The sequence below is a fragment of the Semicossyphus pulcher genome, unplaced genomic scaffold (genome assembly GCF_022749685.1).
Source record: "Semicossyphus pulcher isolate SPU_LCO1_2020_fin unplaced genomic scaffold, fSemPul1.0.p SCAF_11, whole genome shotgun sequence".
In the NCBI taxonomy this organism is placed as follows: Eukaryota; Metazoa; Chordata; class Actinopteri; order Labriformes; family Labridae; genus Semicossyphus; species Semicossyphus pulcher.
This window is the reverse complement of record NW_027211615.1, coordinates 6,236,544-6,263,055: the sequence shown is the minus strand read 5'-3', so window position 1 is coordinate 6,263,055 and position 26,512 is coordinate 6,236,544. Positions and strand designations below refer to the sequence as shown.

Here is a 26,512-nt window from a genome sequence, read left to right as displayed (position 1 = left end):
TGTGCACAGGCAGGCGAGGCAACAGAGGGCAAATGTGCTAATGCAATTTCATTCTTACTCGCCAAGTAAACATCCACGAAGAAGAAGTCAAGACTGGAGACGTGAGCAGCGAGAGACATGTGCTGCTTCTCAAGTCTCTTACAGTGCAGCCATTCATCGCTCACCTGCACTGCTAAGAACCATACGCACCTTTTTAATTTAGACAGATGAGGATTTTATTTAGGCTTATATTTGTAATTAGCCTACTGATAATCTGATTGCAAATTGTCATACGTATTATTATTTTGTAAACCTTAATACTTTTATGGAGTCTTATAAACTATGGAAGTTATTGATTAGTCTAAAACTTTCAGGTAAAATCGCGTTACGCCGATCAAACCCACCGCTCGTTTATCATCAGCCTCACATGACTGAAAGGTAAATAAAGTGTTACCTGCTGACAGAGAGACTCTCCTGCTCTCTCTGAATTCATTCTTAATAAAAGTAAAAAAATAACTGATCATAAGTAGAGATCTTTTAAAAAAATACAATTTAATAGATATGAATTTATTTTTGGTACTTTGATGTTCAGACCAGCAATTAACAGATTTTTAGTTACATAGTGACTCAAAAAAAACAAATATACTCTCTATTGTCGGTTTCAAGGCAACATTAAAACACTCTTAAGGCTATGAGTTAAGATGAAGGCATTGCAGCAACGCTGCTGCGGGCGCTTGCGTTTCCATGGCACCCGTTGTTTTGGGCTGGGCTGGGCTGAGTTTTTCGGTACCAGTCCGTCCCTGGTTAGAGCCGAGGCAGGACAGGTAATGCGCATTTCATCCTTTTATAAATACTCTGAATCCACAAGCTGTGTCTCACTCAGCCCACAGTCTTTAAAAAGATTAAGCAGACACTTTTAATCTGCTGCTCTAATGTGCAGCAAAACCTACACAAATATGACCGTCAGGTAAGGGGCACCAAAAGGAAACCTTTTCTTTAATCCCACCACAAAATTCCTCATCTGTAGTTTTCAGAGAAACATCTGAACAAGCCTGATGCTTTTTTAATTTAATTAATGTTTATTTTACCAGGAATAATCCCACTGAGATAGAAAATCTCTTAAACAAGGGAGTCCTGGCCAAGACCGCGGCAAACAGCCGACTGAAACAAGCAGAAACTTCTTCCAACAATAAATTAACAGCATTAAGCAATAAGACAGGTGCATTCACTGGTCAAATAATCCTTTATGCTGTTTTTATAAACTGCCATGCTAATCAAGTACTCCAGTTAAAGATGAGGCATTTCAAGTCCTGCAGACTGAAGAAGCAAAAATAGAACTGTACGGCCGTCAGGATCAAAGGTATGTTGAAGAGAGAAGGTTGCAGAATTTCGTGAAAAGGGGATTTATTGCTCGTGTTCTGGGCTTCTGCTGCAGCCAGTGGTACAGGGACCATTAGGGTCACTGAAATAGAGCTAAATACCAGAAGCAAAAAGTAAGTAAAAATAAAGCTGAAGGTGAAAAGAGGATGGCTTCTACAACCTGATAACGGCCCTAAACGCACCTCAAAATCCGCAATGGACTACCATTGCAAGCTGAAGACTTGCCAGGGCCGCCTCAATACCCTGACCTTCAGGTCATCTAATCTCAGAGGAAAAACCTAAAAAGGGTAGTGCATGCAAGACGACCCAAGAATCTCAGGAGCTTTTTGTAAAAACAAAAGTTGGTAAATCCTCCAACCAAGAATTGAAGGGCTCAAACTTAAAGAAAATATATATATATTTAATCGCATTGTTGTCCATAGTTAACTCGTGATTAATCGCAAATGAATCGCACATTTTTTACCTGTTGTAAATGTACCTTAAAGAGATATTTTTCTCTTATCAACATGGGAATGGTCAAATCTGCTTCCTTTATGCAAATGTATCTTTATTATTACTGCAACATTCCAAAACAATGACAAATACTGTCCCGAATATTCTACAGAATAACCTCAAAGGTGCTGCATGCTCAGAAAATATGCTGAAAGCACAACATGGCAAACTGAAGGCCAACAAGCAACAACAGACGGCATGTTGACCTGAATGTAACATTCCTCAGTAATAAGTCACTGAGTCTGCAGCAGGAGATAAAAATAAGTTTAATCACTTAAAGACATTTGTCACAACCTGGGCTCTCTGCATCAGCTGTGCGCTCGGCCAGCAAGTGGTATTTAAGACTCGACGTACTCGGGTGGTAACTTCGTTCACATCGACAGTAAAAACAAATAACTGTTGTCTTGTCCAGAGAACCATCGAGCATCCCTTCCTGATTTCTCAATCTACAGGGCGGGCAGAGGGTCATAATAATAGAACGTGCGTGCGTTAATCACAAAAGGGAGGGTTAAAGGGAATGTGCGTTAACACGTTAATTTTGACAGCCCTAAAGAAGTAATCTTTTTTAAAATGTGTTTTGTAGTTCAGGTCATGTGTTACTCGCTTAGCTATTTGCAGTAAAAGGTAGCCCTGTTTTTTTAAATATATTTTACATTTGTTTTCAACCATATAATATTATTTTTGTGCTACATGCTAACAAACACCTTTACTAAAGCAAACTTAATGAGACTCTTCTGGGCCTCATTGGGCACAGTCCTGGTGATATACACCATAGACCTAATTATCTTATCTCAGAGAAGTTATCTGAATATAGTCCCAATTATTATAGCTTCTTAGTGGCTTCTTGTTCCCTTCATCTCCTGTGTGGAGGCTACAATAACACCTGGGATTACACTGTTCTATTCTAAACTCATTGGATTATTATGTCACCATGGAGTCTGCTGGTACAGGTTTCTCTATGGTGAAACATTGTGCGTTGTTAAATGCCACCTTGTGTTTTCATGGCTTTACCAGAAGAGACAATGGTTGAATTAAATACCTTAAATGCCCCATGTGTTCTGAGGGCTGCTATGTACAGGTCTTATTTAGTCATCCCCTCTGCAGTTAAAAAAAAATCTGTCAGAGTAATTTTCAGGGATACGTCAAATATAATCCTTATTGGTTCAGGTTTTGAAGGGATGTGAAAGAGTTTTGTTTCAATGACAGCAGCTGGCAGGGAAACAGGAAGATAATGCCAAAAAAACGTGTGGTTGTAACTATAGCTTACGAGCCATGGGCAGAGAGTGTTTTGTTCACAATGGTATAGACTGATAAACACACACCCAAAGTTCTTCAGCAGTGCACATTCCCAGCTAAATGTTAGAGCTAAGGTGTGGTACAAAAACTTTAGCTTTGGCTAACAGGTTGTTCTGTCTGTGGCTCTTGTGTCGTTCATGCTACACAACACAACACTGTTAGCCAGTGTATTTCTGTATGTAGAACAATGATGCTGTCTTATAGCAATGCTATTTGAAATGAAACCGTTTGATTCAAACAGGTTTTGTCATGGTAAGGCTCTAATTAGGGGTGCATTCATAACCAAAAATGTAACTAGTGTATAGATTTTTTCCTCATTTGGGCACTGACAGAGCAGAGATGTGGACTTGAGACTTGGTGACTTGGACTCGAGTCACTGTTTTGATGACTTGTGACTTGACAAAAAACAAATGACTTGAGACTTGACTTGAGGCATGATGACTCGGATGACTTGCGTGTGTTCATAAGTTTGAATGTTAGCTGTTAAATATAAAATGATAAAATTCAATGTTGTCAAGTTTCTGTCTAACTATCAAGTATGTACGCAGCACAAACTGGGAATCATGATTGGACGACTCAAAAAGCTCCCGTATGTGATTGTCATGATAGGATGACTGGCTGTCAGTCAAACTCGTCGCTATGGCAACTAGCAACATTAAAGCCCCCAAAGAGAAGCCTCATCAGTCGTACTCGTTACTCCTCAATACGGTCCCAGAGCAGACCATCATCATGGCTGCGTCTGGGCCAAGATAATACAGATACAATTCATGGTCATACTTTTTGAACAGGTTATATAAACTGGCCAATAATATCATTATTAGACGAGCTGCTAACACCTTGTCTTTTCTCTTTATAAAGACCGGATACTACAGGTAAGAGTGCTGGAGCTTGGGTGGAAAAAAGTGACTTGACTTGCCTTAACTAAGGACTCATCTTGACTTGATTTGACGTGCCCAAGAAAAAAATGACTTGAGACTTGTTTGAGACTTTGACCAAATGACTTTAGACTTACTTGGGACTTGAGCAAAGATGACTTGGTCACAACACTGGACAGAACACAAAACATCTGAGCATTGGGCATTATAGCTAACTGTTAGCATACTGATGAGTTAGCTTAAGACGTTTGCGTTGTGTCATAGGTGAGTTTCAAAGACACATGGAGTATCACACATACAGGCATAGTGTTAAATTCAGATGCAATGTTTTATGTTGCACTATAGTGGGACAGAACATGTAATGTGCAGGGTAATCCTGGGCCAACTTGGTCTTAGTAATCAGTGTGATAATGAACCTCTATTGGCCTGTGTGGCAAAGTGGCTACAAAGTGGACACATTTCCAAGAATGTGCTCCTGTTTGATACTCAGTTCTACAAAATGTTCCTCCAGAGGCACAAACAGAAACACAGCGACAAAGTTTGATACTGTAGCATCAAAGTACAAGAGAGAAGTGTCTCCCCTCGGAGGCTTGTTAAATGTAAAGCTCTATCATAATTTCCCTTTATCTGTTTCCATCAAAGCCTCCTTTAACATCTTAGAAAAGCTAATCCATTATTCTCTCTGAACAACCAAGCAAACGGCGTTGCTGGCCTTTGAATCCAGAAGAGGAAGGTGCTCTGCATGAGGTAGGCACCGCCACATGCAGGCAGACCTTTGTTTAATATGGAGCAGCTTCTTCTGCCGTCGGGCTCCCCTGTCTCTATCTTCCTTGTTATCTGCGAGCTGGCCAATTACCGTTGAGCTGAGCTTGTCACCTCCTTCTCTCTCTGGATATGTGATGGCTGTAGGAAGTGTAAAAACAGGCGGGGAGAGAGGAAAGAAGAAAAAGCAGAGCTCATGAGACTCATGAAACATGCATGCTGTGACTTTACAGAGGAAGAGCTCGCGTCAGGCCTAAAACAGCTCAGTGTATATTGATCTTCCCAAACTGTATTTTATTTACTAACCACAACATGCTGCCCCTGTCCCAAGCAACAATCCAATCTTTTCCCCTCAGCCATATTTATTTTGAGCATCAATTATCTTTGCCTTTCAAGAACTGAGCTCAGGTGTTTTTGTTCCACAAGTGCAAGACACAAACTTTCCCTCTTTTATTCTGAAAATCCCATTTGTTGTGTACAGAAGCAGTATGCTGGCTCACAGACATTTTAACCTTGCTAGGCCGTACATTGGTTTGGAAGTGATGAGGTATAATAAATAAAGTTGGATATGCAAGGTTAATAATTATGTTATATGACATGTCACGTTATAGGCCAGTTATTTTACAGTAATGTCCGCTGTGACCTTCATAGACTGGAAACTCTTATGTCCTGCAATGTTCTCCCGTCATTATCAGGTCATGTGACCTGCTCTTGAACTTTATACACAGCAGTTATAGCAAGTGAAGGGTTATTGCAGCTGTCCCTGAAATTGATGTGTTGGAAACAGGAATGATGTGCAAGCGTGAGGATGTGAGCGACTTAGACAAGGGCCTTAACATGTATGGTTCTTCTTATCCTTTTTTGTTGGACTCCAACCTTCAGGCACACTTTCAGCTAATGAAATATCAAAAATGTTCAGGTCTTTAAAGAAAAATGTCTCTTTTCCCGGGAGGTGACATGGGGGGAAAAAAATGTAAGGTAGAAAAAAAAAGAAGATATTTTTTCGAGATCTTGAAAAAGTTTCTGAAAAAATGTACTACTTCCAGTGTCACTGTTTAACTGGTGCTGAATTAACTAGCAGCAGTCACAAATGTGTGTGGGCTTATATGAAAACCGTGCCTGCTGCCAAGCACTGATGTAATGTCTTTGTATTTGAGGCCAATCTGAAAATAAAACTCAATGAAACTCTCCCAGGGGTGCGTGCACTCCATTATTGTTGTGGTTGACCTGACCCAGAAGTAGTTCATTGACCTAAAATAACTTTTGCGAGATCTCGTGAGAAAAAATATATCAATTTTTTTATTTTTTTTACCTTACATTTTTTCCCCCTCCATGTCCCCTCTGTAGTTTTCCTTTTTTTATACTTTTCCTTTTTTTTTTTTTTTTTTTTTAATTATCAAGTGTTTTAAAGCTCCTGTGAACAACTTTGTGTTGATTTTGGCGCCCCCTGTGGACAAAGCCGTACCTCTTATCTCTTTGCTGATTTTGTCCTGTCCATGTTTAATTGGTGGTTTTAACAAACGTCATCCTGCTTTCTTTAACAGTCACATGTATCACTCACTTTAAATGTTTGCCCTGGAAAATGTAAACAAAGACAGCGTGCGGTTAATCGCTTCGTCTGACACCTACCCCCCCGCCAGCAGTTTCAGGCATTAAAAATAACTAAATAGAAATAATCAATTTGGTCACTGATGGTCTGATTTGCTTTTGTAGCTCATATATAGTGTTAACAATTAATTTCAGTCTGTTTTATAACCATCAAAAAATTCCTCACAGGAGCTTAAGGTGTCCTTTTTTTTTTGGTGTTCATGACTTCAAACGTTGAGTTTCCGGTTTCATTCTGAAACACACACACCAGATACACACATACAGGCAACAAAACCCAGCCTGGTTTTGGTGGGGACTGTAACTGCTAAAAAATACCCTCATACCAACTAAACATGTATACCTAACAGCCATAACATTATGACCCCCGACAGGTCGAATGAATAACATTGATTATCTCATTACAATGGCACCTGTCGGTGGGTGGGATATGCAGAAAGAGAACATTTTGCCCCTGAAGTTGATGTGTTGGAAGCAGGAAAAATGGGCAAGTGTAAGGATGTGAGCGACTTAGACAATGGCCAAATTGTGATGGCTCGACGGCTGGGTCAGACCACCTCCAAAACTGCAGCTCTTGTGGGGTGTTCCCGCTCTGCAGAGGTCAGGAGCTACCAAAAGTGGTCCAAGGAAGGAAAATCTTTGACATGGTCATGGGCGGCCAAGGCTCACTGATGCGCATGGGGAGCAAAGGAACACGCATTGAGTCGCAGTTTGTTGTGTATGGGGCTTTGTAGCTGCAGACCAGTCAGGGTGCCCATGCTGACCCCTGTCCACCACTGAAAGCACCTACAATGGGCAAGTGAGCATCTGAGGGATTTAAAGGAAGAGAAATGTGTCAGTACTGCAGCTGGTCCGGAAATGTGTGTTCAGTTTCTTCAGCCAGTAAAGTTCAGCTTCAAGCTTCATTCGATCTCAGCAGTGTTTTGCTAATTCATTGCAGCATTCACATGCATTGTCTGTGTGTTTTTCCTTCACCCCCGCTCTTTGTGCTGCCACATCGATCTGAGTCGCCAATGGTTCTGTCAGTGCAGCATGATTTACAAGCTAATTTTTTTTAACTCTTTCTAGAGTTTCATGTTTATACAGACGGAGACTTTTTTTATCCTGTGAGGGCAAGATAAATTGTGACACTCAACATTTGCAGCCAGTCTCAGGCGATGGCCAGGTCTGAGGAAAAAAGCCTTCTGGGAATTCCTGCCTGTTTCAATAAGTGGGGCTTGATGACTTATGATCGATCTACGAATGTTATTGCCGTGAGCGGCTCTGGGATGATGGCAGTGTGACAGCTTCAGGGCTGTTATTAAGTGCTGCAGGGAGGAATTATAAAACAGCTCTATGCATAATATAGTTAATATAGTAATGTATTTTTCTCTGAAAAGCCATTTGGAGTCCAAAGAATACACTCCTTCCATATATGAGTGCACCGTTTATCTACGTTCCCATTCCCAGGTGGATGCTCTTTGTGTCCTGGGCAGTTCTGTAATCTCAAAACACTTTGACATCCTTTAACACCGCTGCACTATATTGATAGCGTGCTAATTTTTCTGTGAGATGGTGCTCAAGCTGTCAATTTTTAAAGTATACACGTTTGAGCTCTGTGTCTACTTGAGGTCATGCTGTAACCATGGTAACATGTGTGTGCGTCATCATTTGAGTGGAGGGATTTCTCCCAATCAATCAGAAATAAGAAGGAATTGTGTCCTCTTTTGTTCTCCAGAAACACAGCAACAGCTATTACCCACACCATCAAAGGCAGTTCTAATGCCTCTGTTTACACGCGTCTTCACCGGTGAGCTGGCTGGTGGCAGACAGACAGGGAGTCCTGGAGACGTGTTTTTCTTATACAATTAAGAATATGTAAAACAAACCGTGTTGCAGACTCAACGTTATAGACACAAGCCCTGTGGAACCCTAACGTAACTCTTACACAGAGCTGAAGAACCCAAGCTCTCCCCCCGTTGTTAACGTGCCCTCCTCTTCTGGCCTGCAGCCTGAAGGCTGCCTGTAACTCAGCTTATACAGCCAGAAAAATGCAGACACAACACAGCAAAGTTGATTAAAGAAACCTGCAACACACTGAAGGTTCACTGGCGGCAGTCTGGTATATTATACTTTTATCCATCTCATTTCCATCTTGTGTTTCAAATAGTCACTCTATAAGATTACTCTTATCTAGTCTAAGGTTGTCTTTTTTGGCTACACATGGGTCTGTATGTGAGTGATGGTACTTTCAGAGCCAAATAAAGTAAAAAAAACAACAACAACAGCTGGCTGCAGGAGACTTATGACTACGTTTTTATTTCAAAGATAATTAAGCAGGAACCGCAATCAGGAGCCTGTGAGTGACTTTATCGCTCAAATAACTTCCTGGAAAAGTTACAAATAAAGTAAAAAAAAATCAACTGCCCGGGAAACACTTCAAAATAAAAGCATTGTGTACAAACGAGGGGAGTCAGAATTCCAGATCGGGCTTTTACTTTGAAAAAGCATACTGGAAGTGTTGACCTACTTCACTCTCCATACCTGTGACTTTTACTAAAAAAACAAAAATATTCTCTACATTTTCGGCGCGTGTCACTTTAGCAGTGTGAAGACTCTCATCTGTTTTCATGCATTTAAAATGAAAATGAACACGTCCCGCAGCCGTCACGCCCACGCCACGCTTCCAGTGTTGCCCACAAAAGCGCACACTGACCTGATGCGGTCAGCCACATATGAGGTTTTGACCTGGTCTTGTTTCAGAAACCTTTTATGTTGCTGCACTCATTCAGCCCCAAACATAAATACATTCTCAATATGCCACAAACATGCATTATTTTTGCCTCTAGAATCACAAAATCACAGTCTCTCAGTCCCGTATGGTTAAGGTAACACACTATTGGCCCTGTCAGCAGCATGTATCGTTGTTAAATTCCACCTGATTCTGCTGTCATTTTGCTCACTCTGTGATGTGCACTGTCTCTAATACATGCAGAAACACCACTACTCACACCCAACTAACTTGATTTATTGTAATTCTTTACCAGAACTACCAGTGAAACCGACAATCGTGCTCACGGATATTAATGCAGACTGTCCAGTGTCCATTACGCACACAGCATATAGACAGATTCCAGCAGCAAAAATCAGTAAATATATGTTTACAGCCTACCTTTCTTTGATGTTAAACACACAGAACGTTGACATAAGATCCTGTCCGATACTGTCGGATTGCTTCAGCGGATATAACTTTGATCCGAGCATCAGAATATATCACACAGTGGCCTGCGTGTGTTTTGTGTGGGGCCACAATAGAAAGAGAGAAGTTACATGATCAGGCCAGCCCGTTCTATTTAAGAAGGAAGGCTCCATCGTGTAGATAGCCACGTGCTTGCCTGCAGGTGCTCCTGACTTTAAATGAGAGATGGCACTAATTGGTTTGATTCATGTTGCACCCAAAACACACCTCTGTATAACAAGGAGATTTATTACGACCCCTTTGCACCCTGTGCCTCGCTTAGCGCTCAGATTGTGTGCCGCTCAACTAGCAGAACTTAGCCTGACACGCCCTAGTAGACCTTGGGCCATGCACTTTAGATCGTTTAAATGGCGCCCTGCAACATTGGCCTTCGTTTTTTTTTACCTGCGATGGCAGAGCTGTTTCAAGAGTTTACTCTGATATCGCTCTATTTCTAACTCCTGGAGCTAATGAAAGCCCTAAAATGAATACTCAATCAATTCAACCACTCAGGCAACCAAGCAGAGACAAACCAAATAATCAGCTATACAACCTATTTTTTCTGTCATTTTACATCCCAGGAGAGACATCTGTACTCCCTGGTGAAGCAGAGGAGAGGGTGATAATTGCTGACACCTGAGTCAGTGTGCTTGAGAAAGAGGACAGACACATTGCAGTGAGGAGTGGCAAGACTTAGAAGCAGGCGTTGGCACATAATCCAAACTATAAGCCAAGCAAGTTAAAACCATTTTGATCCTCTTCGGTGTGAAGGCACAGCAAGCTGCTGCTGGAGTGAAAACTCTCTGAGCTGCAAATGTTTATTTTGAAATTCTTTTCTTGTGCACGTTCGGATTCGAATTGCAGGATGTCCTTTCAGAGCTTCAGAGGTTTGACCCGACAGCTGCAAGTTTGCATATTATTATTATATATTATATTATATTTGCACATTAAAAAATGTGATCACTTAAATGTCTGTGAAGCTTCTCAGTCATCCAGGTCGTGGTACTTCTAAGCTTAATCCAAAAGGCAGCTGCACTTGGTTGAAGTTCTTGAAGACGTTTCACCTCTCATCTGAAAGGCTTCTTCAGTTCTGACTGGCGGACGGAGCTAGAAATATGAGCCTCTGTAGGTCATTAGTATGCTAATAAGTATGCTAAGGAGAGTCGTTAACCTGGGCTGTTGACCCAATAGCACAGAGAGCCACAACCTCTGTTAAGGGAAAAACCATCCTTTAACAGAGGTGGTGGCCTAAGACACCACCTATCACCCACATACTGTACAATGCCGTGTTGAATTCTTGAGATCACACTCACACACCACATGAGCCCAACGACCCACCAACACCAGAGGGTGCTAACGAATGTCAGTGCTATTTAAAAAAGTTAAAGTCCTGACATCATAATATTGATTAAACACTGAACAAATGTTCACATGTTTATACTTGTTGAGGCCAAAGACAGATTTTATTAATATTATATTTATTTAACAGATATGCTTTTATCTTTAGCTGCAACACTGTTATAGAACAAACATTATAAAAGACAGAGGGTAACCTGGCTACCTACCTCAATCAATAAAAGTGACAGTATTTAAAAGTGACTGATTTGACAATTTGTTTTATGAAACAAATGTTTGTCTTTTAACATGACTTATTTTCAGTGTTGGGCCTTTAGCCCTTACCACTGAAAAGAAACCTCCCTTGCCATCGGCTATTTTTGAGGGCAGATTTTAATACTTACAAGCTGTGAACCAATACTTTCCCATGATCCTTCAGTATTTGCAGTGACACATTGTATACACAATTCAGAGTTTGGGACTCCCTAAAAACACGGTATTTCACCCGGATGGGCGTGGCTTTGCAGTAACAGTGCACACGTCGGCAAGCTCCGTGACCGTCAGCTGTCAGGGGTTATAAAGAATGAAGTTACCCCAGTCTATTGATAGCATGGGTTAAATGCTACAACCCCAATTTCAGCAGTTTGTCAACAAATTTAAAGTGAATCACACCTCATGTAGAGCTAGCTGCCCTGTAAGCTCATTTGGGATGGGCATCGCCTGATGCAAGATACTACACTGATATCAGAGTACGGACCCATCTGAGCATGTTTGTTGTTGAGTCTATCTAAATGTCAATATATTTTAGCACTGTTTAGTTGTTCATATTTTCCAGTATGATGTTATGATGGTCAGTTTCAGACTTTGTCAACAGTCAAGTAGAAGTCATTTGAAAATCTGTAGGGAAGTCTAATCACGGTTGGAGCTGGTTGGAGAATCTAAGTGTATCTTTGAAAATCAATGATCACAAGAAATAAAAAATCATCTGGTTGGAGTTACAATGAGGCGTGAGGTCTCCTGTAGGTTTAAATCTTAGAGTTAAAGCAAAAATTAGGATAATAAACAACTTTGTAGGTCACGGTTTTGCTAGCTTATCTGAAAACTGACGAGACGAGATGAATGTGAGGCTGTGAGCCGACGAGAACACGCATCAGACACACAACACGCAGGACGTAAGGCTCCGCCCCCGGGTGAAATACTGTGTTTGTAGGGAGTCCCTTCAGAGTATCTCATTTAAAAAAATGTTCAATTTATAAAAAGCAGTTATAGTCGAGCTGTGGGTAAATATAAGACATTTCATAAAGGCTGTGATTGTTTCTTATCATTATATTGTAACCCAACAGGGCCTAATCTGGCAAATAGCTTTATCATAGACGAAATACATTTTTGATTATGCATGAAATACATAATACATTTCTTTTTGTACTACTGTGTCGACCACAGGCATTTTTACAACTATTAAGAGATAGAATATTTAGATAATTTTTTCTAAATCAGCTCTATGGAATCTCTAATGAAACATTAGGTATCATCCATAGCTAGAAAACTAGTTATATGTATCATTTGGGGTTTTGCACTTTTTTCCTTGTAGGCTGTTATCAATACACTCTGATTGTGCACGATATGAAAAAAAACACAATAATTAATCAGTACAAGCCACAGTATGCTAACCCCCTACGTTTCATCCTCTCATTAGATTTGCCATTTGTGTGAGTGTGTGAACATTGAGCGGGCTGAGAGCCACTTTTACCAGTGAGAGTCAATGAGCAGGTGTGTTGGGGGCTAATCCATTTTTAATGGAACATTCGGCAGGAAGTGGGGTCTCAAAAGGACCACTCTTAACAAGGCTAAATATAGCATCAAAGAGTAGTGAGGTCATGTATATTGAATGAATCAGCTGAAAAAACTTGTGTGTCGCACTTCCTGTTACTGCAGATTTCAGTCTTCTGTGGTATTTTTGTGGTCTTTTATTTTTTATATTTCTTCAAAACATTAGGCAACATTTTAAAACATAAAAGGGGATTTGATTGGTTGGATGTAACAGTAAGTGCTCTCTGTGGTTTGTGTTCATTGTGTTCAAAGCCAGCATTAATGGAGCCCCGATACCACGATTCACCATGGCAACCATGGTGAATCCCGACAAGGTTAGATTCACAGACACAGTTACCATAGTAACCAACTCAGAGTTAAAGTTACCTCTCTTTCTGAAACGGCAAGCTGGAGGTTTCTCTCATTTCAGGGTTAACAAATTCGGGGTTTTCACTAAACCCGCTTTCGGAAAGGGATCCCAGGTCTATGGGCAACAAGGCTCTCTGTACTCTCCGTTCCAGTTACAACTACGCCGTTACCATAGCAACTCCTACTACGACCGCAATTTAAGCTAGCTCAAACGATCTAAAACAAATCTGCTCACTAACAAACTTCACAGCAATAAACCATCTTAAATGTGTTTTTAGTTTCTACTCAATTATTTGTACCTGACAGATGTTCTCCACACATTCACTCACCTGAGTAAAGTTTTAATAATAAAAGTTCCTTCTCCTCGGTCAACTGCACTTGGATTGCCGCCAATATTCAGAAACTTTTTCAGGCCAGAGAGATCACATGACCCAAGATCTGGGCTGCGATTGGAGCATTTGTGATGTAATTCTGTAAGTTGACCACAACAGGTCGCTGCTGATCTGACATTTCCAGATCAGAGGAGGTTTACCGTTTTCACTGTAAAAGTCAACATTGAAACATTGATGTAAAAGTTGGTATGTGTATCACCACCTTGATGCAACAAATGTCAGTTGTCATTGTCCTTTACTTGTCCTGTAATTAATACTGCTCCAGATGCTGTGTGTGGTGTCATCTGAGGGATGGAGACCACTTTGTGAGTTAGGCATTATAAATTGAGATGTGCATACACACATATGCAGACAGCTCAGTCGTCTCAAAATAACAGCAAAAATCCACAGCCTATTCTCAACACTGTCCATATTCAACAGACCGAGAGGCTTCCTCTGTATCCCTGGTTCAATCTACTGCATTTTATTAGATTCTTACAGCTAGCTCTGCTGAAGAGAGAAAAAAGATGTACCACACTGACCTTAATTCCATGTTTTGCTGCAGGAAAGCAGAACATACTTTTCTCCTCACAAAGGAGAGGACTTTAGAATGCAAATTGCCAAATTTGTTGTTTCACACTTGGTGGCAATTCAGAAAGAACTTTTTTAAACCAAGCAAGGCTCCTGAAAAAGGATGGTGTTCCTGCTGAGCTGAGTGTGACTGCAGAACTGTATTCACTTTGCATCATTCTTTCTGCAGTGAAATGCCAGAGAACAAATCAATTAAACCCTTATATTAATGATGACACACGCAAGTGACATTAGATTACAATACAATTTGGAAATTTCACGGGTCCTTATTACTTTCCCAAATACATGCACATAGCAAATGCAGTATGGTTAATGTAAGGGCAAACTCACAATGGTTAGGTATGGACAGGGTTAGTCAACTGAAGTGCAGATTGTTAATATGATAAAGATTGATCGGGATTGTTTCGGGTAATAAAAAGAAAAACATCATCGATCTAGACACAATGTGAACTCTGTTCTCTTGCAGAATCCAAAGCGTCCTCCATTAAGACTCAACGTTGACATTTGATGTAAATTGATGCTTCCGTGTAAACTGCAGAGCTGGCAGGGCGCAACAGCACCGTGTGAGTGTATTTGAAGCACGCGCTGGTTGTTTACACTCGCACACGTTTTGCTTCCGCAATGCCGGAACGCTATTTAAAAACACAAACTGGGGCGGCCTTACGCCGGCGTTGCTTGGTCCAATGTAGAATGACAAAGGTGGCATGAGGACGGATCTTTGTCTTTGAGGCGGAACCGCAAAGTAAAAAAGGCTCAGTGGAGGTCCAATATGCTCCATGATCCGCCATTGCAATGTCGCAACTCTCTCTCTGTACAGCTCTGAAAGTACCGTCACACACTCACTCAGTCAGTCACATACAGACCCAAATGTAGGGCTGACCCCGGCAGTCAGCCAAAAATATATACAAACATAAAGTGCATCTCAATGTTTGCAGAGTGAAGTAAGCCCCTGCAAAGTTTTCCATCTGAAGCCATAACTGAATCAGGTTTTATTTGTCATACCCTTGGATTATCTGATTTCGTCAGATTTGGTCCGATCTGGTCCGGTCTGATTGACCATCCTGCGACAGAAGCACAAACATCATCATGTTTTAATTTAGTCATTGCTAAATCCTGATTGGTGGCTTAAAGGAATGTGACATCACCTTTTCCCACTGAGCTCCATTTTTAAACTAATAAGAAAAGCTTGGACGGAAAGACAAATAGGTCTTTGAGTGGGATTTCAAGCCAATGAATTTGTTAGTTTTTGATAATTGCTGTCAGATGCTTTCCCTGAGAGCAGTATGCGAATCTCATTCTGCAATCTGTGTAATGACGCTGTCTTACAGCAGCTATCACCTCTGTATCTCACTGTAGCAGGGTTAAGCTCACTTCCAGCTAGAAGCCTACAGCTGCTATTATCCAGGCCAGCAAATGCTGGAACGTGAATTTAATAGAGAGAAACGTACTTCGTGGTTGCAGAAAAAGAAGACTTGGGAGTCATATTGATTTGGATGTGAAGATTGCTTTTGGGCTCCCCTGTGCTCCCCCTCACTTTCACTCCTCCCCGTCTGTTTTTATTGAGTTTGGATCACTCTTCTGCAGCGGGACCTCCTCCTTGCAATATTGGCTCCTCTGTCTTCTTCAACTGTTTGAAGATGTTGCATGATTGACAGTCATCCTGAATGGGAGAATCCAAGGTGGGCAGGAGTGGCTGGTGTGCTCTCTTGCCATGAAATGAATGTGCTTTTCACAGAAGTTTTAGAACAGTAGTTGAGTTTAATGACTCATAGTGGGGGCAAGGGGAGCGCAAAAGCAGCCCAGGCCTCTATCATAGGATCAGCGTGGTCAAGCTATGAGAGAATAGGGAAGAATGCAGGATAGTACGCAGGACAGCAAGTGACAAAGTGCCCTCTTACAATCCATTCAAGGTTCGACCTGCATCTGGAAGAGGCTTGAGGTACAATAACTCACACCTCTCCATCTTTTCATTCTGAGCAACAGATTCTCATGTTTCTTTCTCTCTTTATGGGGCGGCTGCGTAGAGTCTATCGTCTTTCAATCAGAAGGTTGGAGGTTCGATTCCCAGCTCCCTCAGTCTAATCTAAGTGTCCACTGAACCCCAAATTCCTCCCAGTGGCACAGCCATTGGCGTGTGAATGTGAAGGCTGATTGACAGTTGGGCACTTTACGTAGCAGCCTCTGGCATCAGTGTGTGAATGGTTGAATGTCACATGTGGTGTAAAAGCAGCTTTGAGTGGTCGCAAAGACTAGAAATAAAAGGTGCTATATAGGTACAGTCCATTTACCTTTTATCCTTCCTTCTTTCCTGACACGCTGCTGTAGTGGCTGGCAGACAGCAGGCTGCACCACATTAGAGGGAATGAGAACAGGTGGATGAGTAAAAGCTTTCACAAGCTTTGACGTCTTGCTGCAAATGTTAACAATAGTGATTAAAATGAGTAAAGGTTAAACACCAGCTACATCTGTTTCTATGCTCAAAATTACCACAATGAAGTGCAAACACTGAAAGAAGAAGAATTAGAGAATAATCCTTGCGTAGCCACGAATTCCAAGAAATGCTGAGGTCATGAGTCTAAGTGAGCCGAGGCTGCAGCTGATGCTTAAACAAAGTGCATCACTGTAGTCCAGCCCGCAGGAGATAAAAGCACATGTGACATTCTCTATGTCCTTAAATGAGACAATTGTGACCTGATTTGAAGACCAGAGTACTTTAGTGTCCTGAGCATTATATTACAGCTCAGTCACTTAAAAAATGACACACGCTGACATGCTTCTCAATGAGATAGAGTACCCGGGCTAGGAGTTAGACTGTTAACAATGGAGGTACTGGGACAAAGGAAAGAAGGTTAATCAAACTGGACATTCGGTAATTAATAATAGCGATGGGATCTTAAAAAACTGTTTTCTGGCATGCTGTCTAATAGCACCACAAGTACGCAGTTCACAATGATAAGGCCAATTTACTACTCAAAATCCTGAGCATCCTAACTGGCAGTTTTGTTGGCTAAAGTAACGTGTCGCTCCACCTGGACTCTTTCTACTTACTACTACTACTATCATGCAGGTGTCACTGAACCAGGAGTCATAAACGTAGGAGTTTTGTTTTGTTAGAAGCAAATAATAAAAAGTATAATTGTTAATTGTTATTTGAACATAAAAAAACACACTGCATTTATCTGGTATAATTTCCTGTATTGTTTTTTAAATTGCAAAAAAATATCGCATTAATATCGCAGAACAAAAAGACATTGCAATGTTTGTTTTTTTCAATATCGTGCAGCCCTACCCTCCACATTACAATGACAATAACAGAAGACCCAGGATTGAACCCTGAGGGACTTCACAAGACAGAGGAATATTTGAGGAGCTTGCTTCAGCCACTAAAAGAGAAGGCCTGCCCGCCAAGAAGCAATCCAGTGTAAAGCAACATCACCGATAGACAGAGCTTTTAAGCAGGGTTGGTTAAGACAGTGTTGTCCAATGTATTGGAGACTGAGCCGAGGAGAAGAAAGTATTTAAATTACTGTGTGTGAGTGTTGTAAGTTTGTAGTTCTATAATGTTTACTCTCAACAGATGCTAGAACCCCAACATTTCCAGTTCAGATGCTGCCAACAGGGCCGTATTGTCCTAAACAGCAGCTATACTCCGGAAACAGCTTAACATTCCTCCTCGAAAAGAAGGACCAAGTGTTGAAGGCCTTCACTGCAGCTGCCAAAAAAATATTCCACCACCTGCAGTCTCATATATAGAGAACAGGGGAAGTTGAAAGGAGGCAGACTTGTTCATTTGTTGTCGCTATGTGTGTTTGTTCTAGTGTTCCAGAGTATGTGTGTGGGGGAGTCTTTGTGTGGGTGAAGATGGAGAGAGCAACAGCAAATGAGAGTCTGGTCTTCCCTGCAGACTCATAGTCATGGCTATAAAGTGGATATAAGAGTGCGTGTGTCTGTTTGTGTGTGTGTGTGTGTGTGTGTGTGTGTGTGTGTGTGTGTGTGTGTGTGTGTGTGTGCGCGCGTGTGTGTGTGTGTGTGTGTGTGTGTGTGTGTGTGTGTGTGTGTGTGTGTGTGTGCGTGCCCGCACAGTTGTTTAGGGGACAACACAGCGACACTGGTTTAGTTTTATAACTGCAATAGTCAGGAATGCAATTTCTCTCCGTCTCTATGACTTTGTTACCTCACCCCCTGCTCTTCCTGCCTCATCATATCATGTTTCCAGTCAGAGAGGCCCGAATGAAGACGTAGATGTTCAGTTTTGCAACTGTAAGGATTTAAACACTGAGAGAATTGTTGGTTTCCTTCAAAGCTGATTAGCATCGAGTAGCAGCCATGCTTCCAGCCATGCGTTACATGTCTCTGGCACGCTCACAGGGTTCTTTTGTTTTTCCTTTATTTGCTCACTGGATGAAAGTACAACATGATTTGATTGCTCCTGCTGTTACCAAATCCTCTTAATTACTAATCCATTACTAAGTTTGTGTGTAAAAGTCCCTCCTACATTTTCACTGATTAATAGCTAGTTTACTAACTGGGGATTTACTAAATGAAACCACTGTAACACTGTTCAGTCCAAAGCTATACATGAATGGGAAGGACGCTGTGGGCAGATTGCCTGTTTGCATGAAATCATTTTTCTGTGATTGGTTGTTATTTTGTGCATTGAAACTAGTTGTATTTTATTCATATTACCATTTCTGCAATGCAAATTCTTACATTAATATTAGGCTTACATTAAATTATACGTGCAACAACCCCCTGTAATCCAACTATGTCACTGATGTGTCTTTAACAAGACTAGGTCAAAACCTAGTATGTGGACGACTGCATCAGGTTAAGTGCGCTTTTGTGTGTCACAAGGACTGTCCTTATGAGGCTGGTGACAACGTGTTGTAAAGCAGGTGCGCACTGCGGAGGAGCAGCCCTGCCTACTCCCCGAACAAAGTATCCAGAGCCATGTAGACAGAGAGTCGCGTCAGTGGAGGTCCAAAACGCTCCATGATCCGCCATTGCGATGCCGCAACTCTCTCTCTCTCTCTCTATGGCTTTGAAAGTACCATCACTCAGTCAGTCAGTCACATACAGACCCGTGTGTAGGGCTGATCCCGGCGGTCAGCCAAAAACATTATGCTAAAAGCAAAAAGCACATTAACAAGTTCAAACGTGGCCTATTAGCGAATTGTTTCCCCACTCAAATAGTATTTATACTGCATTCTTAGATTAAACGCACTGATATGGAAAAACATTCTCCCTAAAGAAAAGGAGATGAGACGTGCTGTCTTCTTTGCTCAGTTCAAACATGTTCTCCGCTGAAGTGTCTGTCTGTAGTTTGACGTGGTTGTGAATACACATCACCCCGGTGAGAGTGTGGCTGTGTTTTGATCTTTGCTTGCACCCTTTAAGTTGTCTCTCATCCCGTCTAATTGGGATTCTTTCTCACTGTCTTGCTTTGGAGCTTTTATGAAGCATAGGTGGTTCACAGAGAGACAAGACAGGTGTGATCATCCAAGAGTAAGTCCTTGTTAAAACGAGTCCCGCTCTTATGAGAAAACATTATTTCACCACTATAGCCTTAATGCTAATCATTGTGTTTGAGACTGTGTTTGTGCTGAAACACATGTATTACTTGCAGCAGTCACATTATGCTTGTTTTTGTTGATAATGGATACAATTTGTTGGTTCGAGCTTCCTGTATGAGAGGAGCCTAAGTTTAGGCCCATATATTTAAATACACCTAACTTGCAGATATTCTAACTCAATTCTTGTTGTGTTTTCTTGTGATTCTATAAGAGAGAATTTCAAAATAATAGCCAGGAAGAAGAAGAAGAAGAAGAACTTTCTTTCAGCATTTGTGTATTACAACACATTTTCTGTAGGTCAAATATGAACACATCATCTCTACTGTCTCTTTAGAAGATCCCAGAAATTAATGGAACTGCATTTTAAAGCTTCTGATAAAGAGTAGTAACAATTTAAAGCTAATGAGGAATGCTCCAGTAATTAAATGGGGAACACATTTGTATTTTAGGGCCTGTTCCTAGTAGGGATGGCGACGAGTACTCGAGTAATCAAGTGCTCGTTGTTGACCTCATTATTCGAGTAACGTTACACTACTCGCGCACCCGTGCATGTGTTGTTTTCGGCTAAAGTAGTTTAACTCAGTTACATGCACCATGTCAGCCGTGACCAGGAAAAGTGATGGCTGGAAGTACTTTGACAATAACGTGCTGAGTAAGATATGTGGTGTTAAACTTGTACATCATAGAAACACTAGCTTGATGTTTAACCACACGCGCTTAAAGCACAAGGAGAAGCCAGCGCAGACAGACAACAGGCAGTCTCACATCACATCATTTGCTAGCCCTGTTAGCACACGTCGTTGTGAATCTTGGAATCATACACTGTTCAGGAAGAAAGACTTCACCACACCCAGGATGAGGAAGGACGATTATCTGATTATATTACTGAATTGAAATCTAGAGCCATCAGCTAGCTTGTTCATAACAGAGACAACCATCAGGACAACACCCCTAAGCACAGATTAAACGTGTGACGAAATGGCTCACATACAGCACAGTAACGTGTAGCCCTGACCTGAATCCAATCAATCTGTGAACTGAAATTAAAGTTCATGTCAGAATAAGGAGGCCCACACACCTGACCGAATAACACACAACAATTCTGTCAGGATATTTAGGCGAAAAATTTTGGCACAGTATTTCATGTCTGAGAGAGTATTTAAACTTTTGACCCACATAAAATCTGTTTGTCAATAAAAGAATAGTACATCATATTTTCTATTGTGTGATTTTTGTCTCATGAAAATTAAGTATTCCCTTTTGAGTTCACACAAGAATTGTATAGAACCATGTCTTGAGGTGTATTTAAATATATGGCCTCAACTGTATATCAAGGTTAATTAAAAAAAACTTTCATAATGAACAAGCAAGACACTTGAAAACTTCTGATGGGCCTCTTTAATTATTTTCTGCCTTTAATCATTGTCACAGGTTCCTGGTGGTGGGGTGGTTGGGACACCTGCCATGAGGCCAAGGCATCCCTGGTACCTTTCTATTCTGGGACCTGATGCTTATAAATCAATACAATATGTAAAAGTAAAATATGAATATAATAACTGAACAAGGTGCTAAAGTTAACTTTCAGGAAACCCTCATTCCTAGTGACACGGTCAGCTGTTCAACCGTCTTGTGCACGCTTGCGCGGACACTCGCACGTATGAACAAGCATTCGGGGGTTTTGCCGAAGACACACAAAACTGAACATGCTCAGTCTCCGAACTCACCAGCTCTGTTTACTTTCACTGACGAGACTTGTTCATTGAATTGTATCATGTTGTTTCTATGACAACAATAGGTTTTACTTACTACAGAGCTAACAACAATCTTTCAGCGCGTAGCAACAAAGCCAGTTGTGGGTCTGTTATGATCCCCAAAGCAATCGAAGGTCTCCATGAATCGCATGCCCTGCCGATGTTGACTCTAGTATTCCCCCTGAAGTTGGTCACATTCCTGTTTCAGACGAGCTTCACTAGAAACTCAAACTTTTTTTTGTTTTTATTCTTGTGTGTAGTTTGTGTTGGTGTTGTTGTGGGTGCTGTCGTTTGTTGGCATCTGTCTCCATTTCACAGCTTGCGTTGTCTCGTGTTGCACACTGTTGACTGTAGTGGCGTAGAATGAGCGCTCGGCAGAGGGACTCGCGAACATGCAGATACGTCACATCCTCTTGTTTCGTGGAAAAACCGCCCCGAGTTCTTTACATAACAATCAGCCCACAGGTTGTTAGGGCCGATGGAGGAAGTTGGGGAAGGTCTCAATTGATCCGTTCTTCTACCATCCTTTCACACATTGGCAATACAAAATATTTGATTGATGAATACAAATATCCCATTTAAAGAGCATGAAATTACATAATGTGTATACTTTAAATTATCCATTGCTGATACAAATAGTATATTGTAATATCAGTCTATAAATGCTAGTAAATATTATGTAAACATATTTTGGTTAAAATCCATCCATCCTTTTCATTTCATGTCAAGAATTAACTGCAACTTCAGATCCTATTTTCAGCTGATGAGCTGGTTTACTGTTAGAAAAAAAAGCATGGGCGTGCATTTCCTCTCTCTCTACACCCTCTAAACAAACTGACACTAACTAATTGACTTGCAGCACAGCTTAATAAAACTAAAAGCAGGAAGAGCCATCAAGCCGACTCATTACAAACGACTAATCCTTTATAGTTAATTAACTTCTTTTCTCTGCGTCAGACAGGGTGACATTTATAATGCTGTCTCTGTCCACTTGCTAGATTTGAAAGGAATATTTTAAAGCTAATGTTGTCAGAGAAATTTACTGATTGGCAAAATCCAGTCTTCACTTGTAGTGAGATATTTTCATGCTGGAGGAACATTAAATTGAATGAAGAGCTCAAAAATTCATAACAAATTCCCTGGCAGTAGTTTTCCCCTCCATCAGGAATGCAGCATTTCACAAATAAAAGAACAGCGTGCGTAGGAGGACGGGTGTTCCTGTGTGGGAGTTTTGCACTACAGAGCATGCCTTTGTGAACGCTGTATATTCATGGCTTTATTTTTGAGCGGTGAAAATCCCAGTTTTAAATCACATGAATGAGCCTGCTGTAGAGAGCTTTGATTGCTGCTTACTGATGCACAGTAGATAGGACAGGTTACTCTATCTTGGATATGACGGGAAAAGCAAATTTCTCTATTACATTAGTCATAATTATCATTGATTGAGTGTATTCTTGTGAAATTGGTAAGGGGCTTTTCAGTGCTGGAAAAATGTTTAAAACATCAGTACATGTTTGACATGTCCACAATAAACTGGTGGAATTAGATTAGTCAACTTGTTAACCAAAAAGCAGAAGCTCTAGCCTCTGCTCATGGTCACCGGTGCACCGAGTAGAAGGCTGTGATGATCAGTGTTGTGACCAAGTCATCTTAGCTCGAGTCTCAAACAAGTCTCGAGTCACTTTTTTTGGGGGCAAGTCAAGTAAAGTCAAGTCACAGGTTATGTCAAGTCAAGTCGAGTCCTTAGTTGTGATAATAGTAGTAATGATATTATTGGCCAGTTTATATAACCTGTTCAAAAAGTATGACAGTGAATTGTATCTGTATTATCTTGGCACAGACGCAGCCATGATGATGGTCTGCTCTGAGACCGTATTGAGTAGTAACGAGTACGACTGATGAGGCTTCTCTTTGGGGCCTTTATGTTAAGTGTTGCCATAGCGAGGAGTTTGACTGACAGCCAGTCATCCAATCATGACAATCACATACGGGGAGCTTTTCGAGTCGTCCAATCATGATTCCCAGTTTGCGCTGCATACATACTTAATAGTTAGACAGAAACTTGACAACATTGAATTTGATCATTTTATATTTAACAGCTCACATTCAAACTTATGAACACACGCAGGTCATCCGAGTCATCATGCCTCAAGTCAAGTCAAGTCTCAAGTCATTTATTTTTTGTCAAGTCACAAGTCATCAAAACAGTGACTCGAGTCGACTCGAGTCCAAGTCACCATGATTCGAGTCTACATCTCTGGTTCTCATACACATGAGTGAGCAAATCCACCAAATTGAAACACAGAAGGCTGCACTCGTAACAGAAAAGGATGTTACCAGGCAACCAAAATTTTCGAGCACAGCTGCTCATCTAATGTATTGATGATACCAAGTTGAGTTGTGGATGTTGGATGGATGTATAGATGGATCTGGTCTGCTTCAAAGGGCCACTTCCTAAATGTATGTATTAAGTGCTTTTTGAAAGAAGGTGCAATTGTTGGGAATATACAAACATACATTGGGGACAGTTCAGAAATCCAGATTCCATTTGGGGAATATTTTCACAGTATAGTTTATTAGATCCTGTCAATTTAAAAGTGATGTTTTGTCATTTATATATGATTTCTGAAGTATTCTTTCAAGAGTATTATTTACACAATATTCCATGCAAATACAACAAATGTTAAGACCATGTTAATATTTCTTCTCCACAGTGCTAACACATCAGTGCAAACACGATTCTTATTGAGTTCTTTGTCTTTTCTTCTAGGCCACGGAACTAAAGGGGTGTTTGAGCTGCTGGCAGGCTGGAGGAGAACAAGGGAAAACCTTCCCTTCAAGGAGCGTGTGGCGGACGCTTTTGCTGACGTGATGGTCTGCTACACCATGACCAGCTCACTTTACATTATCACATTTGGCATGGGAGCCAGCCCTTTTACCAACATTGAATCGGTGAAAATTTTCTGCCAGAGCATGTGCGTTGCTATCCTGGTCAACTACTTTTATGTTTTCTCTTTCTATGGCTCCTGCCTGGTGTTTGCTGGACAGCTGGAGCAGAACCGCTACCACAGTGTTTTCTGTTGTAAAATCCCCTCAGTGGAGTACCTGGACCGCCAGCCCACATGGTTTAAGACCATGATGAGTGACGGCCATGACTTGTCCACACACCACGACAGCGTCCCCTACCAAAATCACTTCATCCAGCACTTTCTGCGTGAGCACTACACAGAATGGATTACCAACACCTACGTCAAACCCTTTGTGGTCATCCTGTACCTCATATACGCCTCTTTCTCATTCATGGGATGTTTACAAATCAGTGATGGATCTAATATAGTAAACCTGCTGGCTAGTAACTCTCCGAGTGTTTCTTATGCTATGACCCAGCAGAAGTACTTCAGTAACTACAGTCCTGTGATTGGGTTTTACATCTATGAGCCTATTGAGTATTGGAACTCCACAGTGCAGGAGCACCTGAAGACTTTGAGTCATGGCTTCAACAAGATTTCCTGGATGGACAACTTCTTCCACTACCTGAGGGTGGTGAATGTGAGTGCGTCAACCAAGAGTGATTTCATCACTATACTTAAGGGCTCCTTTCTGCGCAGCCCGGAGTATCAGCACTTCACTGAGGATATCATATTCTCCAAGAACCGTGAGACTGATGAGTATGACATTATCGCCTCTCGGATGTACTTGGTGGCACGAACGACGGAGAAGAAGCGGGAAGAAGTGGTGGAGCTTCTGGAAAAGCTTCGTCCGTTGATGCTGATTAACAGCATCAAGTTCATTGCCTTTAATCCTACGTTTGTTTTCATGGACCGCTACAGCTCCTCTGTCATCTCGCCCATCCTAACCTCAGGCTTCAGCGTACTCACAATCCTCATCCTTACTTTTTTCCTGGTCATCAACCCGTTGGGGAACTTCTGGCTCATTCTCACAGTAACCTCCGTAGAGCTGGGCGTCTTAGGTTTGATGACCCTATGGAACGTTGGCATGGACAGCATCTCGATCCTGTGCCTTATTTATACCCTCAACTTTGCCATGGATCACTGTGCACCACACCTATACACTTTTGTGCTAGCCACAGAGCACACTAGGACGCAGTGCATCAAGTTGGCTCTGGAGGAGCACGGGGCAGCGATCCTGCAGAACACATCTTGCTTTGTGATAGGGATCATGCCCCTGGTATTTGTGCCTTCCAATCTGACCTATACACTGTTCAAATGCTCCCTCCTCACCGCAGGCTGCACAGTGCTGCACTGCTTTGTCATCCTGCCCGTCTTCCTGACCTTCTTCCCGCCATCCAAAAAGCGACACAAGAAAAAAAAACGGGCCAAGCGTAAAGAGCGGGAGCGGGAAAGGGAACGGGAACGGGAAAGGGAAAGAGAAAGGGAGGAGATAGAGTGCATTGAAGTCAGGGAGAATCCTGATCATGTGACAAACGTCTAAGTGGTTTGTAATTTAAGCGACGAGCAGTGGAAAAAGGTGGTGTTCCCCAAAGTTGAGGTGCCTCTTGAGGTGCAGGGAAATGCGAGATGTCCCTTGAGGAGTGGGCACTGGTCACTCCAAACCAACAGCAGCTAAGCAGGCCACAGTAGAGTGCAGCCCCACTGGTCAGTCATTCTGTTCGGACAGTGTATCTCATTTGCACAAACTGCAAGATGCTCACAGCTCTAAAGCTCTGTCCCTCACTATCTGGTATAAAAAAGTGAACAGGACTCATGAATGCTAAATCTGTAAGTACATTCTTAACATACAGCGTGTTATTCCAGTTAAATATTAGCAATTCTAATCTCCTGCAGTCTTTATCTCAAAAGTAGGGAGTGGAGAGCAAAGCAGTCTGTTAAGCCAAGGACGCCCAGACAAGTCGGGGAAAGCGGTTAGTATTATAATACAAAAGGGTACCATCTTAACTGTGCAGGAGACACACTCACCTGACTCCTCACACCTTGATAATAAGCAGAAGAAACCAAACGAGAGAGACACCTTGGAAAGAAAGCACACCACATGCTTTACTGTTACATTCTAAATAGCCGAACAGCTGACCTGGGCAGATGGCGTACACTGTGTCCATTACGAAGAATTATCTTGCACATTGAATCGT

General features: G+C 41.6%; 1 protein-coding gene across 1 annotated transcript in view; it reads left to right on the top strand.

Annotated features, from left to right (window-relative positions):
• The window catches only part of ptchd4 (patched domain containing 4), a 43,897-nt gene extending 17,744 nt beyond the window's left edge, over nucleotides 1–26,153 (top strand). Inside the window, exon 3 of the mRNA XM_069657503.1 lies at nucleotides 24,176–26,153. Within this exon, the coding sequence (XP_069513604.1) occupies nucleotides 24,176–25,857 (1,682 nt within the window). The 3' untranslated portion in view covers nucleotides 25,858–26,153. The remainder of the gene's footprint in view (nucleotides 1–24,175) is intronic.
• The last annotated feature ends 359 nt before the right edge of the window (nucleotides 26,154–26,512 follow it).